General features: G+C 44.7%; 1 protein-coding gene across 2 annotated transcripts in view; it reads left to right on the plus strand.

Moving 5' to 3' along the window:
* Positions 1-18,070, plus strand: part of Cacna2d3 (calcium voltage-gated channel auxiliary subunit alpha2delta 3) — an 840,411-nt gene that overhangs the window by 374,961 nt on the left and 447,380 nt on the right. For both annotated transcript variants that reach the window (XM_057770101.1, XM_057770100.1), the window contains exon 6: positions 12,083-12,214. In XM_057770101.1, the coding sequence (XP_057626084.1) occupies positions 12,083-12,214 (132 nt within the window). The remainder of the gene's footprint in view (positions 1-12,082; positions 12,215-18,070) is intronic.

Consider the following 18,070-nt stretch of genomic DNA (forward strand, 5'->3'; position numbering starts at 1 on the left):
TGTACTGGGCTGCATTGATAGCTATCCTTGGCTATATGTAAACCACTGGCAATGGTTGGACATAGCTGTATTTCTAGGGCACTTTAGCTGAGGTTTTATTGCAATGTTCTGTAGGCAGACTCCAACTCTGAATACTGAGGTGATGAACTGGCCTTACATACCATACTATACAAGAAACTGAGGTGGACATATTGGGGGACGCTTTTTTTTTAATTTTATTTATTTATTTATTTATTTATTTATTTATTTATTTATTATGTATACAATATTCTGTCTGCATGTATGCCTGCAGGCCAGAAGAGGGCACCAGACCCCATTACAGATGGTTGTGAGCCACCATGTGGTTGCTGGGAATTGAACTCAGGACCTTTGGAAGAGCAGGCAGTGCTCTTAACCTCTGAGCCATCTCTCCAGCCCCAATTGGGGGACTCTTGAAGAGAAACTTGGTATTGGTCCGCAGCCCAGTCTACTTTGTCTGGCCAATAACCTTCAACTAATCTATGTTTTTCCCCAATAATAAGGACAAAGGTTCCATGTCAGAGTCCCAGGGAAGACTGACTGATTTTCTTCATAGGGATCACCCGCTTCAATTATCTGTTGACAGCCAAGGCTGAGAAACCTTTTCCAAGCGACATGTCACCTGGATTGTGGGATACACACGTTAAGTCATGGGTCATATAAATGGAGGCCTTGATCACTAATGGTATCTTCCATCATCTAGCCATTTGTACAAGGAGCTAACGTGGCTAGCCTCTGCCTTTAGTGATGGAATACTTTAAGACAGTGACCTTTACAGTCTTGGGAGCCATTTTCTTACAAAATAGAGACAGAAGATGAGTCTGTCAGTGTGTAAAGGGCTGTACAGTTTGTGGCATGTTGTAATTGTGCCATAAATATTATTATCATGATCATTTCATCATTTTGATTGCTATCATTATTTTCTCCCACAAAAACTTATGAGTATCTTATTCCCAGAACATATGAAGAGGAAAATGTATGTAAGGTTTTACACGCATCTTAAAATAGGTTACAGGAATATTGTACATGACTATCCTCCAAGACAAATACTTACCAACCAGCTTGGCGAGATCAACTATGTCAGGTTGCAAGATATCAACCAAGCTGGGCATGTTGACTGTTTACTTCCCCTCAAAGAACAGACAGGGTCAGGAGACTCTCACCTGAGAATCTGGCTACCCGGCACCACCCTAACTGCAGTGGTTTCAGGGAGGGGATAGAGTACAGAGGCCAGGGGGTACTCAGGATCCATCTATGTGGCTGTGGGAAAGCCATCATCTCTGCTGGGTAGAGACTTTCTAGTGAAGCCTTTAGAGGGCTATGCCTACACCTCACAAATAGCCTCTTATCTAGGTTCTGTAAAGAAGTCCAATAAACCTATTGGTTTTCCAGAATGAACTTTGGTGGAATCATGCCTCTTCCTTCCATCTGCCCCTGGGAAGGAATCTTAGCAGCAGGAGAAAGGCATAAGGCTAATGGATAAAATGAAAATGCACTGGGGAATTCATCCCCCAAACTTACATTGAGACCACATACAAAGAGTGTCCTTGGGAATTTGCCAAGTTATTGTTTCACAATGTCATTCAACATGGGATCATGGATCCTTCTTATTCTTCTGGCCCCAGGACCACCAGAAGTTGACTCTATCTTTGTGAAAAGTAACTTGTTTTTCATATCTAGCCTCTCGTGAAATTTAGTGGGATGGCAAATAGGCCTGCTTTGTAATTCAGGCCATGTGCAATAGTATGCTCTGTGGCCTAGGCGTGATGGGTAACTAGCATCAGACTCTCTCTTATTTAGTCCAGGATCTACTGAAAATGATTAGGAGAGATGCTACTTATTTACTCAAACAGAGGCATGAAAATCTCCATCCATTCTAAAGGTGGTCCAGCATCGACCCTGGAGAACAGCTACATAGGCTCAGTTCCCTGCCTCCTCATTCTGGTGTAATTGCATATCTAGGAGGTACAGAGCCTCTAAGAGTTTTATTTAGGCAAGTATGAGATCCTGTCTGTCACCAAGTCCAAGTTACACTACACCTCCCCGAAAAGCATCCCTGCACCAATCTTGTGACTTCGAAGTCCAGACTCTTCTTCCAACGTTGGTTTTGGAAAAGAACAATTTCTTTGTAATTCTGTATCCATCTATGTTCACTCAGATTCCCTAGGAATGGGCCCAGATTTTGCGGTAGGAAATGACAAGTTAAAATAATTCAGTTCTGCTAATTTATAGTAGAATGAAGGGGTATTGAGAGGAGAAAATGAAGTGTGTGCCAGAAGATGGGAGCTTAGAGAGGAAGCCATGAAGATTCTGATTGCTCATCCTGGAAGAGGAAGCAGCTATGCTTGCTATGGATTTCAGAAATAAATTTGATTTGGGACCATGAGTCTAGGCAGGATGAGCCTTGGCCCCATGCAGGCAGGGCCATTATCTGTTAGAGAATGTGTACTTGGCTGGGAACTTCACAGTTCTGCTAAAATCTTTTGCTGAGCCTGCCTATTCCCCAGCCTCGGCTAATCCTCCCCTCAGGGCCCCAGCAGCACCCCTTTCCCTGCTATACCTGATTTCCTTTCAGATCACTGTTTTAGAACTCTGTCTGTCTACCGTGCTCTTGCTGAAGCGATGCTTTGTAGCCTCCTTGGCATGCAGGTGCCCCTCCCTCAGGTCCCCTCCTTCCTTCCCATCCAAAGTAACTTTCTAACCTGTTCCATTCCCTTTGCAAGGCACATTTCTCTTTGAAGTTCCTTTTGTTGCCTCCTCATGAGACAAAACTGTCTAGATTCCTGTCACCACTAGCCAAATCCCTGATGGAACCTCCAGGGAAGGAATGTTTGCTTTGGCTTCTGTTTGAGAGGTTCTAGTCTGTGCTTGATGGCTCCTTTGTCTTGGGGCTATGGCTAAGCAGAGTGTCAGGGTGAGGGAGGCAAAAAGGGATGAAGCTGTCCACATCATAGCAGTCAGAGAGCAACGAAGGAGTCAAACAGGAGCTTAGGCAAGGCACAGCCCTCGACGATATGCCCCCACTACCTACTTCCTCCAAATGGACCCCATGTCCCCAAGTCTTCAAAACCACTTAGAGAGCGCCATCAGATGGGAACTCGGTGTTCCGCAAATGGACCCGTGTGGGATACTTCACATCCAAACCATATAAAATCCCTATAATGTAAGTGATTGAGAAGCACTTGTTGTATAAATAAAAGAGAATAATCCAAGTGCTTTGCCTTGAGAATTTAAGGAAGAGACTGATCCAGACTTACCCACCCATGTAGTTTGTGGATAGCTGAACTAAAGTGTAGGGTTGGAGAGTTACCACAGTCCTCAGATAGTTAGTGCAGTAGCGAAGGATACACGGTTCGCTATGCTCCTGAGATCAATGTATTCAGGAAGAGCTGCTCCCATCTCTCTTCCCGGAATGAAGGTACCTGCCACTTAGGGAAATGAAGGCCCAGGCTGTTAGCTAGCACGTATCAAGTGTGAGCTCAGTGCTGGAACTCCACTCCAGAGCCGAGCCTCGATTGTTGGGCTGCTTTGCAATGGGGTTGCCCAGCAACTTAGACAAAGAGAAAGGAAGAACGCTCATCCTGGGGATGTGTTTCCTAATGGACAAGATGAGAGGCAGCTCTGTTTATGATGTGTTCATGGCCCATGTGCTGCACTAAGAACTTGCATAGATTTGGAACTAAAAGGCTTTTTGTTGTTGGGATGTCTGTTGTGTTATAAATATAAGCCAAGGGTATGGAAGATTCTCTTTAGATGCTAAGCATAGATGTACCACAAAGATGGCAGCATTCTCTACAGACATCACCTAGTGTCTGTTCTGGTAAAAGCTGAACATTCTTGACATTTTCGGGGTGACTGTATCTCAGCAGGGAGGCAGGACTGGTGCTGTTTCGTCACTGTATAAAGAAAGACATGCACAGAAACACTGTGTAGAGTGGACAGCAACAGTGGCAAGAATGACCTTGCCATGTGGAAACGTTACATTACATGGAAAATACTGGTTTTGTTACGTGTGCTTGACATTTAAGAAAATGACTTTGGGGCTAAGGAGATGGCTTAGCTGGTTAATCACTTACCATGAATGCGTGAGGACTAGAGTTCAAATCCCCAGTGCCCAGGCAAATGCTGAGTGGGCATAGGGTCTGCCTGTAATTCCAGCACTCAGCCAGGATTTTCAGAACAAGGTGGCCAGTGGAGCTGGTCAAGTTGGCGAGCTCTGCTTTCAACTGAAATAGGCTCCCTCTGTGAATACGAGAGAGAGTGATCAAGAAAGACACCCAACATCAACCTCTTGCTCCCACATGAATGTGTACATATGTACACAGCAGCACATAAATGTGTACCCACAAGCATATATATGTACATACATACCACACACAGACACAGGTCAAAAGTATATGTTTAAAGATACACGTTAGTACAATGTGGGCGGGACTCATCAACTATGTTCATACAAATAATTTGACCTGAAAATTAGAATTGTCACTGCAGAAGCACAGAGTGAGGCCTTTAAAGGGGCTCTATTACAAAAAGTCCTGTGTGTCTTCAACTCAGACCTTAAAAATAGTATACTCAGGTGCTGGAGAGATGGTTCAGTGGTTAAGAGCACTGGCTGCTCTTCCACAGGACCTGGGTTCAATTCCAGAACCCAAATCGTAGCTCACAATCATCGGTAATTCCAGTTTCAGGGGATCCAACACCCTCTCTGACTGTGTCAAATATATATTTGATGCAAGACATACCTGGAAACAAATACTCATACATATAAAAATATATGCAAACCATGAAATAGGAGTATATTTTAGAGAATAATTCAGAGTATGGATACCATGTGAATAGTGGCCTCCAAACCATCTGAGCCTTAACCTCCCATTTTTGTAGATGTGACCATATAAAGTCTGGACTTGATGTCTACGTATGTCCTTATGATGTAAAGAATTGGTTATTCGGTACAGAGACTCAGAAGGGTGGCCCATATCATGCAGAGTCTCTAAGCCAAGGAATGCCAAGTTATCACAGAGCACGAGGAGGTTAGGATGACAAGGACAGTCTTCCTCACAGGCTCCCAGGGATGTCAGCCCTGTCACACCTTGGCTTTGGACTTTTGGCTTCCAGAATCATAAAATAATAAATTCTGTTGTTAGGACCACCAGGTCTAGTCTTTGATTAGAGAAGGTGGTGGGTATAGTGTCTAAGAACCTTCAGATGACAAGAGGGGGAGGTCCTAAATGAAGCAAAGGGACTGTAGAAACATCTGGAAACCAAACCCAAACAAGGAAATGCTTAGCTTGTTGCATGAGAGAATGGCAAGAATTTTACAAATGACCACAAGACAGTCAAGACCTCAGCTCCCAGAGAAGGACCATGGGGCTAGAGTACCACTACAAACCCCGACTGACAGTGGCTTCTTCCTCAGTGGCTAGTGGAAGGCCCCCCTGAGGAAGGTGGATGGGCAACCTTGACTTATTCTTGGGTTACTGACTTCTGCTGTAGGCCATCTTTAACCAAGGTGTGTGTGTGTGTGTGTCTTAGATATTTGAATACCTTATTCAAATGCCTTTTATCCACGTCTGTCTCTGCTGACTATAATGATAGACAGCTCTTTAAGGCTTTCCCATCTATTAAGATTGCTCATGACAGAAGCCTCTGAATTCCATACACTCACTATCATGGTTTCGTATCCATGACCACACGGATGCATATTAACCCAGCCCCTGTTTGAGCCGGTCATATTTACTAGTTCCACTTTACTATGCCCTTGAAGGTCAAATCTCCCTTTTCGTAAAGAACCGCTTCAGAGCAAGATTTAGTTCCAAATTTAGTGTCCAGGAGATCACCTTGGTAATGCTGACTGTGCTCAAGGGTGGAATTCCTGGAATTCCAGGACCACCTGGAAGGATGGGAGTCCCGTCTCTATCCACAAAGGAATCATAATTATACAATCGAACCAGTCCCAAAGCAAACATGGTCCCACTGAAAACCACTGAGTTCTGCAACATGCTGAGACAATGAGCTAATAAAATAGATTGTCTTTTTTTTTCTTCTGACTGTGGTAAGGTTTTGTATGATTCTGATATAATTAAGTCCATCAATGGAGGTGAAAGCCGTGGGTTTTTGGAGTTGTTATTGTATCTGCATGTTTGTGGGCTCATGTAAGTGGCTTTTGCAGCCAAGAGTGAGTCACAGTAATTACTATCAAGCTTCGGCAGGAATAATAAATGGGTTTCTTTTCCAGAACTGCAAGGATAAAACCTTTCTCAAAAGTATTCTATGGTATAAAATTGAATCAGTCATGTTCACACTCCCAGGCTATGATGTGGTTGATACAGTGGCAGGGGTTACAATATATCCTTTTGAGATAAAAGTCCAAGTCCCAATGGCTTAGATGATCTGAAAGAGATGGCAAGGTGGAGGTGAGGCAGTCAGGCCAGACCCAGGCCCACCAGCTAATCAGCTGCTGATTGTAGACTTTGTCTGTCTAGGAAACATATGAAGGGTTGCCAACTGAGGAAGGACAGCCAGCTGTGGTCAGGCATGGAAGAGAACTCGGGTACTGTTCTAGTTTGATAAAATACCCTGATAAAATTTTATGGGAAAGGTTTCTTTCAGCTCAAAATTTCAGGTAACATTCCTTCTTAACAGGGAGCTCAAGGTGGTAGAACTTGAAGCAATCATCCATTTCATAGTAACACACACAGAGAGAAAATGAATTCATGTAAGCCTATAACTCAGCATACTTTATCTGCTCCTAAACAGCATAGGACTCAAACCCAAGGGTTGGTTTCACCCAATGTTGGCTGGGTCTTCCCATATCAATGAATTTAACCAGACAATCCCCCACAGACAGGTCCACAGGCCAATCTGAACTATCCAGTCCCTCACTGAGACTCTTTTCAGGATATTCTAGTGTGTCAACTTGGCAATTAAAAGTAAACATCTTATGTCCCATGGACCAATAATCAGTTTCCTTTCCAGTGTAGTTCATTGGTAGGTGTATTTTTAGAATGATTTATTTTTCATTGGCATACTAAGCAAATTAAGGCCGGGATGACAAAAGTCTATCTTTATCACCCTCACCTGTAGAGTACCAGGAGGCATTGGAATAAGCATTCTACTGTATGGTTGCCGTGACTCAGCAGTCCAGAGGAGACTCTGGAGAGAGACCTGGACTTTGGGTCAGTGAACTAGCTCTGTGGGTGCTTTCTACTTCTGTATTCCACATCTGGGCTACAATATACGCGGTCCCACCCGGCTTACCCATCTGTGCTTGGAGGGAAGCATGCAGATGAAGGAATGGCAGGAGAGAGTCTGGAGGGCATGACAATGGATGCTGAATCTGCCCGGCCTTTGCTTCTCACAGGCTTTATATAGCTCAACTCAAAGGAGAGGGAAGACAAGAGACTTCTCTACAAAGAACAGAGTAATCACCTTCTCAACACCCAAAACATCAAGTAACCACACCTAGATCAAAGCATCCTGTTAGTTGTAGCCCCTGGGTCAAACCTCCAGTCAATAACCTGTAAGAAGCAAGAGTAGGCCTGAACTGACTCTACATCTTTGGACTCCCACATTCTACCATTAGCTGTTTCCTGAAGATCTGTTGAGCTTTTCAAGCGGGCCACCAGCATGGGCCTCATTATTACTACTAGTGTGGGCCTTATTATTACTGTTCTCCTATAATGCAAGCACAGGCTAGCGCTCTGCCTCTGAGCAGCCCATGCAGTTTTAGAAAAGGCCCCTCTTCCTGTCCCAGTTCCAGTCTCTGTGTGGCTCAGTGTCATTTGCCTTCCTGCCTGGAGGGCTGTTGCAGGGGACAGAAGAAAGTGACCCCATGCTGTCCTATGGGAAGGGAGCAGGAAGTGGGCTCTTCTCTACCCCGCCCCATATGTTCATTGTGTTGCTACTTTACCTCTTCATATCCGAGCTAAATAGTAGTTCCTTTTAGAACTGATTGTGGTTGAGTGTTGTCTCATTTGAAACATTGTCTTCAGGATAAAAGAGAAACAGGGAGAAAATAGACAGTCACAAAACACCTCCGTGATGTACCTTCTTTAGCCAGTAGGTAAAAGTTCCTTTATTTCTCGTTCTTTTTCCTCTGCTCTCATCTTTTAAATATATTGTAACACCCAATTCTGTGTTACACCCTCGGTACAGTTTGAGCGCCACTGTACCGTAAGCAAGTCGGGCAAGGGCCTGGAGATTGAAAGAACACACAAAGAGACCTGGGTCATTCGTAAGGAGATCAGCCAAATGCCCTTTATTCAACCTTGGGGAAATCCTTATATACCTAGCTGCTGCACAAGGATTTCCGCCCAGGCAGGTGGGAAATTACCATGCCAAAGATGGAGTCAATGCCCTACAGCTAATCACCAGGTGGGGCAGGGAGAGCACAGAAACAAACAGAATGCTTTAGTTAGCTGACCAGAAACTGTCCTCAAGAAGAACCCCAGGAACAAGGGTAGACCCGGGCCCTACAAGTCCCCCTTTTATATAAACTATGTGACTAGGCCTGTCTTGGGTGGCATTGGACATCAGGCAATACCCCTTACCCGTCATGGGAAAGCATCCAGGTCAAAACACATTTCCTGTCTTAGGTTGGGGCAGCCCCCCAAAAACCTTTCCCATCATTGGCTCACTAGTCATCCATCACCAAATTCAGCCAGATTTGTGCTGAAAGATTCTCTGGGGCAATAGCTAAGAGGACTTGCCACGTGGCAGCATTGACCTGAGCTTGCCTTTGGCTCTGGCACCATGAAACCATGAAGATGATGCTCCAGCATATATAAGCATTTCTAAGGAGACTGTGCCTGCTCAATCCTTAATAAGTCTGCCCAAATTGGAGCCCTTAAAGTAAGGTCTCAGCACTGGTGAAAGGAACCCTGGTATAGCTAACTAGAATAATCTCAAGAGCCAATTTGTAAATTGTGCACTCCAGGATCCGTGAATAACAGCAATAAGCCTTTTATTATATAATCTAGCAGTGGTCTTCAACCAAAACCAATAACAAAATTAACTGCAATACTCATTTGTAAATTTAGCTCAATTTGAATGGCCAAGGCATTTGCAACCTGCCCTGAGAAGATATCCTTTGTGCTAGTAGAAGCAACTGACTGACTAATGAAAAATCCAGCAGCTCTAGCTACATTGGCAGCCACAGCAATGGCTACATTATCATGGGATTAGGTAGACAGGTAGAGGAATCCTTAGCCCTCAGACCACCACAGCCAGCTCCTCAGGATACCAGCAACTCTTCAGTTGACAAGCCAGTATCTCTTTGATCTCTTGGCTCTGTCCTGCCTTCAGGCTTCTGGACAGGAAAATCCACAGCATGCACCAGCCGCTCAGGTACCCATATTGGATTGTCAGCATCCTGTGGGAAAAACACAAACAGCCCCTCTTCCCTACACCAGTACAGGATCTGGACCATACCAGGTGCCATCTGCTAGATTCTTCCATTTGACATGAGGCATCCCGGCTGCCAATGCCAGTCAGCAGCGGTATGAGATTGAGACGTGAGTGCCATCAATGTCTCTGCATAACTGGATAAAGTCATTTAAATCTCCATTTCTATGGGGACGTAAAACCTCCTGACAAAATCGATTAGCATTTTCATAGGCCAATTTTTTAATGACCGGCATAGCTGAGTCCACATCCCCCAAAAATGTGACTTCCCACCTGTAGCAGGCGGTCAATAAACTCAGAATAAGGTTCTGAAGATCCTTGAAGGGTCTTAGAAAGCTGTTCTCTTGCTCCTTTGTTAGGTAAAGTTTTCCAAGCTTTAACGGCTGCTGTAGCTGTCTGAGCATAAATCGCAGGATCATAAGCAATCTGTGCTACTAAACCAGCATATTGTCCTTCACCAGTTAGCATGTCAAGGTTATGCTGGGAGAAACCTGCTTCGGCATTTTTCCCTGCGATCTTTTTGCAATTTTCCTGCATTTCACCTCTCCATAACAAATAATCTCCCCCTGAAAGACAAGCCCTGCAAAGCTGCATCCAGTCACTGGATGTAAGGTTGAATTCTGCAAAAGATTCCAGTAAAGCTACAGTGAAAGGAGCATGAGCTCCATAGTCCATAACTGCTTCTTTGAACTGCTTAATATCCTTAAAGGCCAGGGGGTTATGCTGCCTGATCCTCTGTTCTTGCGGATCAATAGTTTCCACAACAGGATAAATCTGCCTCTCTCTGCTTAGATTATTTAATCTGCTCTGGATCTCTCGGATTTCCGCCTCTAAGTCTATAGGGGCAGAAGCAGTAGTACAAGGATTTGAAGTGTCAAGGAATGTTTTTTGCGGCGGAGGTCTCATGGAGACATCTCTGTTTGCTTCTTTCCTTTCCTCTTTTTCTAACTTCTTTTTTATTAGTGTGATCTCCTTTTCTAAAATTTTTTCTTCCTCTTCTATATCCTTTCTAATACTTCGTGTTCCTAAAACTTCCTGTTCCTCAAAACTATTAATAGAACTCACAGATTCTGCTTCCTGAGTCTCCTCAAGGGTTTTGTTCAAACTCTAATTGCTCTTTTACTCTTACATCATCACTGAGAAGAGCATCTCTGACTAAGCGCCATAGCGAAAATATTGCTATGAGGAATTCTTCTGGCCCTCACTCTTTCAGTGCATTTTGAAGATCTGCCTTTACCTGTTCCCAATCAGTAATATTACCCCCCCCCCCCCCGCATGTAGAAACCAGGGACTAAACTCTAAAACCGTCTTAATGATCTCTTCTGCTGTCTCAACTTTAATACCGGTGCCTTTTTTCTCCAAAAGAACTAACAACTGGCCTGTCAACCAGCCCCTTAACACAGGAACAGAATTACTTGCACCCATTACCCTCACCACTCAATTTCTTACCTGCTGGCCAGCCTTCCCGAGAGCGACCTCTCATGGATCCCTACTTCCCGATCTCGCAGATGGGTCTCCGACTGCAGTTGCTGATGATCCCAGCGGTGCCTCCAATTGTAACACCCGATTTTGTGTTACACCCTCGGTACAGTTTGAGCGCCACTGTACTGTAAGCGAGTCGGGCAAGGGCCTGGAGATTGAAAGAACACACAAAGAGACCTGGGTCATTCGTAAGGAGATCAGCCGAATGCCCTTTATTTAACCTTGGGGAAATCCTTATATACCTAGCTGCTGCACAAGGATTTCCACCCAGGCAGGTGGGAAATTACCATGCCAAAGATGGAGTCAATGCCCTACAGCTAATCGCTAATCACCAGGTGGGGCAGGGGGAGCACAGAAACAAACAGAATGCTTTAGTTAGCTGACCAGAAACTGTCCTCAAGAAGAACCCCAGGAATAAGGGTAGACCCGGGCCCTACAATATATAAAGAAAACACAAAGAATTAATTTGGACTTTCAACGGAGAAAGAAGTTTGTTAATGGAATGCTAGGACAGAAATGTAATTGTCTTTTTTAGAAAAAGTCTCCCTATGGATCTCAGGCTATTTGGATCACCCAGGATGGCCTTGAACCTTGACCTTCTTGCTCCTGCCTCCTAAATTCCGTGGGCACCACAGTGTCCAGATCGTGTGGTTTCTGTAGAACAACCTTTGTTTTGTCTCTCACTTGTCCACCCATCCACCCGGCAACCCATCTCTCTACCCATTTGTCAGTGCAGATTTCCATCCAGTCGCTGAGTATCCACAGGGCAGAGGATGAATAACAAGATCTTCCCGTACAGGGCTCACACTCCACTTAGTGGAAGGGGAGAGCTTGTGAGGTAACCCCAGCTGGAGCAGGGCCCTGTCAGCTGAGGTGATTAGTAAGAGACAGCACATCTTCCTTTCGAATCCTGGATTACAAAAATCAGGAAGCAGATGCTAAGAGAGTTGTGTTCTCTGGCAAATCAAGTATTACTAATACAAGGCCATGCCTTTTGAGTAAGATACACTAATGGAGGCTCCTGGGCGGCACAGAGAGCGGACAGGAACATCATCTTGCGTGTCTGGAATCTCTGCCTCTCAGCATCTCAGACTCACTGATGTGAGTGAGCCCGGAAGTGTGCTACCTGTGATCGGGCTCCCTCTGTTTCCTAATGGTGCTCTGTTCTGTTTGTTTTCAGATCCTGCGATTGTCAATGGTGTTTATTGGTCTGAATCCCTAAACAAAGTGTTCGTAGATAACTTTGACCGGGACCCATCTCTCATCTGGCAGTATTTTGGAAGTGCAAAGGGATTTTTCAGGCAATACCCAGGTAAGTGTGCCTAAGTTGACTACCCTGGTTTCAGTGAATGATATTGTGATTCCCTTTAGTTTCCCAATTAATAGTTTTCTCCGTTCCCTTGGAAGAAAGTGAAGAATTAGATTCTGTTGTTAGCATACAGAATAGGAGCAGAAAGGAGATACCTGTATGTATATGCATGTGTGTATGCACGCATGCGCGCATGCACACACACACACACCACATTGATAACAGAAACTGTGTGGTTTTAGCATCTTTCTCCATAAATTAATTCGTAGAGCAAACAAAGCACTGGGCCATGACCCGTACCACATTTGTCTTCTCAGACAAGGGCTTGGTTTCTCATTATTCCACTGGTGTTGATTGTTGTGTGATCATTGTTGTCAGAGGAAATAGATCAAGTCATGGGGGCAAAAGTAAATTTTGACTAAAAGGTGTAAGAAATATAGAACGTGAACTTAGGTTCCCTGACTCCAGAGGTGGCTTACCTTGGAGTCAGAGGTTGAAAAAGTCAAAGCATGGCAGATGGTGACACCCCTCTAGAGAGCCCCCCCCCCCCCCCGCCCCAACAACTCCCCCAGGTCAGCATGTTTCTGCCATTTGTTCGTCATTCCCATGGAACAGGTGTTCCATCTGGAGCCTTCCTGGGCCTCTGCCTCGCAGTAGGGTTTTAATTCTAGCTTGGCTTAAATTTTAATTAAAAAGGGAAGTTTTAATTTTGCTTACAAGTTGTGAAAACAGGACTTGAGGCTGCAATTGTTCCAGCATCGCAGCTGTAGAAATTAACTAGCTCTACCTAAAAGGAGGGGGAACATGCACACTCACGCGCACACACAAACACACTGCACATTCTTGGAGCAATTAGGTGGAGGCTTTCATTAAGTAAGGCTAGGCACCCGATGACTTTCGACGTTACTGCACCAACATCGTCAGCTTCCACCTCCAAGAGTGTTTGCCCTGCACACAGCATCTGTGGCCTGAGACTTGCCTGATGGGGCATATGCCTTACCAGATTATTCAGTGGTTCCCAAGGGTCCTGTTACACAGGGTGCACATGCTTCCTCGTGGAGCTCACAGCCATTTAAGCAATAAGTATCCGATTACAGATAATGTTATAATAAACAGTGGACCAATAAAGTTTTTAATGTCACCAAATTGCAGTCCGTGTTGATGTGCATAGCAGAGCAACTTCGATGCACACTGTTAAGGCTGGAACATGTGGGGCAAGCCAGCCCGCCTAGCAGTCACCTGGATAGCTGGCCATCTGACCTTGTGGCATTGGGATGTGGGCGGAAGAGATCAATAGGAGCCACAATTGTAGCCGCCTCGACGGGTTACTCTGTCTAGGGTTTGTAACCCGCCTGGCTGGCCAGTTATTCCAGGGTCACGGAGAGGCACCACCTGAAAGGCATAGGCTGATAAGGGGAAGGAGGCTAAGCTTATTTGTCAAAGCCTCCGTTTATTAGAGTCATGGTTACAGCTTATATAGCCCCTGAATAGCTTGGGGGGCTGGGGCACGGGATCTTGCCACGTGGTCCACACCCGTTACGTAAACCAAGAGGTTACGATGGGTCGGGTCATGATTCCTTGGTCGGGAAGTCACAAGGTGACACACCTAGTTCTCTAGATAGTTTGGAATGTGAGGCAGGTTCCCTTAACAGAGGCTCTCTATTAACAGTTAATTTGGGTGTGAGATAGGTTTGGTCAATAAGACTATTCTCAATACAATTGGAAGTGAAGCCCTCTGCAAAAACTCCTCACGGCGGTGCTTCCTGTAAATTTTGGGGGGACACGGCTCCTGACATATCCCCCTTCCTTTTATAAAAGCAGGCATCTATCAAGTGGAGGGCACCAGGTCAGAGTCTAACCCTGGTGTCAGATCTAAATGAGAAGGGACTGGGACAAGGAAGGACCCTTCTCTCGAATGGTAGAGCAATTTTTCTCTCCTGGGAACAGAGGGGTGCCTTATGAGTAGCATTAGTTCCTTGGAGGTCCTCAAATAAAAGGTATCTAGCAAGACCTAAAGTAAGCAGGTCTTTGACCACAGGGCAACCCTGTCTTAGGCCATGTGGAGGGCGATCCTCGTGCCTGGCACCATGCCATGTTGAGCCGGTTTTTACAACCTCTGTATGGTGTGCTGTTCAGGCGAGGGTCCACACTAACTCCCGTCATTGGGCCCCTGTATCTATCATTAATGAAAAGACTGTGAGGAGCTCCTCAAATAAAAGATATAATGATATAATTTTGGCACCAATAGCTCCATCTTCCAGACAAGAAGAAAGGGCGTTTTCCAAACCCAGTATTCACCTTTTAGTCTGGCCTAAGGTATATCCTCCTTCCTAAATGCCTACTCCACAATAAGATTATGAGTGCTGCCTGCCAAAAATTAGGGCAGTGTAAAGGGATCAAAGTCTAAAATTCTTAACATATGCATTAAACCCAAACATTTTACAGCATGTGTCAAACCTTTTCCAACATCTATAAGCAGTTACAAATATCATTAAGTCAATTCCAGTAAGAATACATACAATGACAGACATTTTTGTTATCAAATATCACCAGTTCCAGTCTCTGAGCAACAGTCAAAACCCCAATCTTCCCCCTTCTTAAGTAAAGAGGGGTTAGTATTTTAATTAAAATGAGTTTTTTGTGTCCCAAAGTTTAAAACAGTCAGATGTTTAGTCTACACCTCAGCTGCAAAGCAAACAGAATGCAGACTGCAGAAGCAGCTTAACATTTGTGCTTCAGGGCAGGTGGGCTTCCTGGGTGAGGTGAGCTGTAGTCAGCTCTCTGAAGCGCATCCTGGCAATTATCTCAGCCGTCTCCCTGGACTCTCTTGGAGGCAGAGTGGCGTAGCAGGTTCTGTTATCTGGCACTCCTCTCCTTGGGGGCAGGGAAGACTGGATCAAGGGTTCCTCTCCAATGTCTCTGGAACTCCTCTGTGGGGTGTCTGCAGCCACGGACATCAGGTTCAGCTTTTATTTTTTTTCTGTGAAAAAAGCATAAACATATCCTCGACCCCAAATATATACAGGTCGGGTTTTTTCATAATGCATTGCAAGGGCCTTTTTACCTTGCCTTAGTAAAGGTTAGCTTGGTGTCATCATGCTAGATCCGTTTGCATCAGGATCTGTGTGCAACTGTTATAAGTTGCTGTGTGCAACCGTTATAAGTTGCTTTCAAGGAGCCTTGGTACGCTCCATATTTTCTTTTTATTAATTATTAGCCATATGTGCAGTTCTTCCTTGGAAGAGCCATTTGTAAAATTTAGCAGAAAATCCTTTAGGGGATTTTTAGCTATAACATTAGCAAAATACAGGTGTGTGAATTGTAGCAATGATCATCTGGGAAAAGATTATTGTTTTGGCCTTTGAATTGAGCAAAGGCATGATTCCTTGGTCGGGAAGTCACAAGGTGACACACCTAGTTGTCTAGATAGTTTGGAATGTGAGGCAGGTTCCTTTAACAGAGGCTCTCTATTAACAGTTAATTTGGGTGTGAGATAGGTTTGGTCAATAAGACTATTCTCAATACAATTGGAAGTGAAGCCCTCTGCAAAAACTCCTCACGGCGGTGCTTCCTGTAAATTTTGGGGGGACACGGCTCCTGACACACAATCATGGGGTGTCTTCACCAACAAGAAATCCTTAAAGTAGAGTTGCAAAGATGTTGGAAAGCAAGGGGAGTACCCATAAAGGGCTCATGTGATTAGGAGATTTATTAATAGATGAAGCCAGTTTAGTCAAAATGCTAGCACTTCTTCTGTGGTAGTTTTGGCACAATTTTTACTCCGTAGAATATCTGTATCTCTTCTGCCTTAGTTAATACATGGATACAGTCTTCTGAAGAGATTTGGTTGCCCTGAATGATGTCGTGTGGCCACTTGACTCTGGAATTGGGTTCCAGACAGAGCTCATCTCTTGCCTCCTGCTCACACAGTAAGGAAAAGCATGAAGTGGGCATTTTACCATGGATTTTTTCATATTAGGATACTTCTGTCCACTTTCACTGTATTGTAAAAACGCCATTTGGTACCAATATACCTGTCCTTGGTGGATAAACTCTTCTTCGTCCTCACAAGTGTATCCAAAGTCCTAGGCTTATCATAAGCCGTGAGTGAGGACTTGTAAATCAGAAGGTAGATTAGGTAGCAGAGGTCAAATTCCCCAGTTTGACCTTGGGAAGCTCGCTCTTGTGAAAAACACCTTGATCAGAAGTTTGGGTTATAAATGGCATAGACCCAGCGAAGCCAAGCTCCAGCAAGGAAGGAACTCATGTTTAAGCCCCTAACACCTGAAGTCGCGTGCCCTGTTCTAGAGAACTGGTGGGTTCCATCCAGCACTTGGTCAGATCCTTGTTTCTCTGGCACGTGATCGGCTTAAACCGAGGATCAGTGTCTTCCATCTTGCAGGATTTTTTCAGTGAGGATTGTGGGGGTGTAGTGGGCATGCGCTCCAGTAGTTTGGATAAAAGTGCCTTGAACTGTGATGTCTGGAATGCAGGACTGCTAAGCCTCTCTCAGGTAGTACTTGGATACAGCGGCCCTGATGAAGTCATGAAGCATCTCAAGCTTAGTGCCTCTTTTATCTGTTAGCCACCACCGGGCATCTGCCTGTCCTGGCACTTGTGATTTCTTTCTGAGTGTCTGTTGCTCTAGAGAGACTCCTTGGGGGATTCTAGTTTGGGTCAAGTTGACCTGCACAGGGTCATCCTATTCTGTATCTACTTCTGTGCTGGTATTGTATTCCTTGCTAGTTTCCCAGCAGGCTGATCTGATAGGGACTTTTAGGAAAACATGGCTGCCACGGGCGCCTGTGGGGATGCGGAAGTTGCAGCCCACCTGCAGTGCTCCTTTCATAGCCACCCTTGTCCCTTCTTAGAAGTTTTGGGAAAGTGCACCACAGTAAGGATGTCAGCAGAAGAAGCCTGACAGAGCCATAGAGTTCTGGTGGATAACACACGGTGTCTATAAATATGCACGGGCACTAACGACACACGTGATGAAGGCAGGGAGCATGCACTGGGTCAGCACATTTATACATACATACATACATACATACATACATACATACATACGGGACTGTGCCATTCTAACTATGCCTGACTTTCCACAAAACAGTGTGCCAGATGCATTTGGAATGAACCACATTATGGCCCCTTATTGTACCCTTTAGAGTAGGCCCCAATGCTGGTACCAGGAGGGCAGAACATAGTATCCCTGTGGGACACACGGTGCCATCTCCAGGCTATCTGTGTGGTGGTTTGTGCACATTCTCTTATCCCAGTCAGTTCTTGCCATAGCAGGATCAAAAATGCTGGCTGTCGTGATTTGAGAAAGAAAAAGAAGCAGTCAGTGCTGTGCTCCAAATCAGGACTTTCAGCCATGAAAATAACTTTTCTGCTTTTTTTTCTTCTTCTTCAAAATCTGTTTGAAGTCCTCTAGCTGGGAGCAGGACTGCTGGCCAAGAATGGCGAGGCCCTAACTTGTTTTAAAGCAGTCATTCCTTTATTTTTAAATGAATGAGAAGTAATACATTTATTTGTTTATTACATGTGTGTATGTGAATGTGGGCTGTGTATGCATGAACACATGTGTGTACATGTCACCGTGTGTGTAAGTCAAGAGGGCAGCTTGAACCAGGTGCTTCTTTCCTGCTATCATGTGGGCTTGGGGATTAAATACACATTGTCAAGCTTTGCAGGAAATACTTTTGCCTGCTGAGCCATCTTATTGGCCCTGAAACAAAATATCATTCTTAAACTAATCAGATGTACAAGGAGAATGCCACCCTTGGTTCTCAAACTATAAGAATGGGAATGACTATGGGAAAAACTGCTTTGGCTTCCAGGCCTAGATTCAAACTTTAT

The sequence above is a fragment of the Chionomys nivalis genome, chromosome 5, assembly GCF_950005125.1.
Source record: "Chionomys nivalis chromosome 5, mChiNiv1.1, whole genome shotgun sequence".
Classification (NCBI taxonomy): Eukaryota; Metazoa; Chordata; class Mammalia; order Rodentia; family Cricetidae; genus Chionomys; species Chionomys nivalis.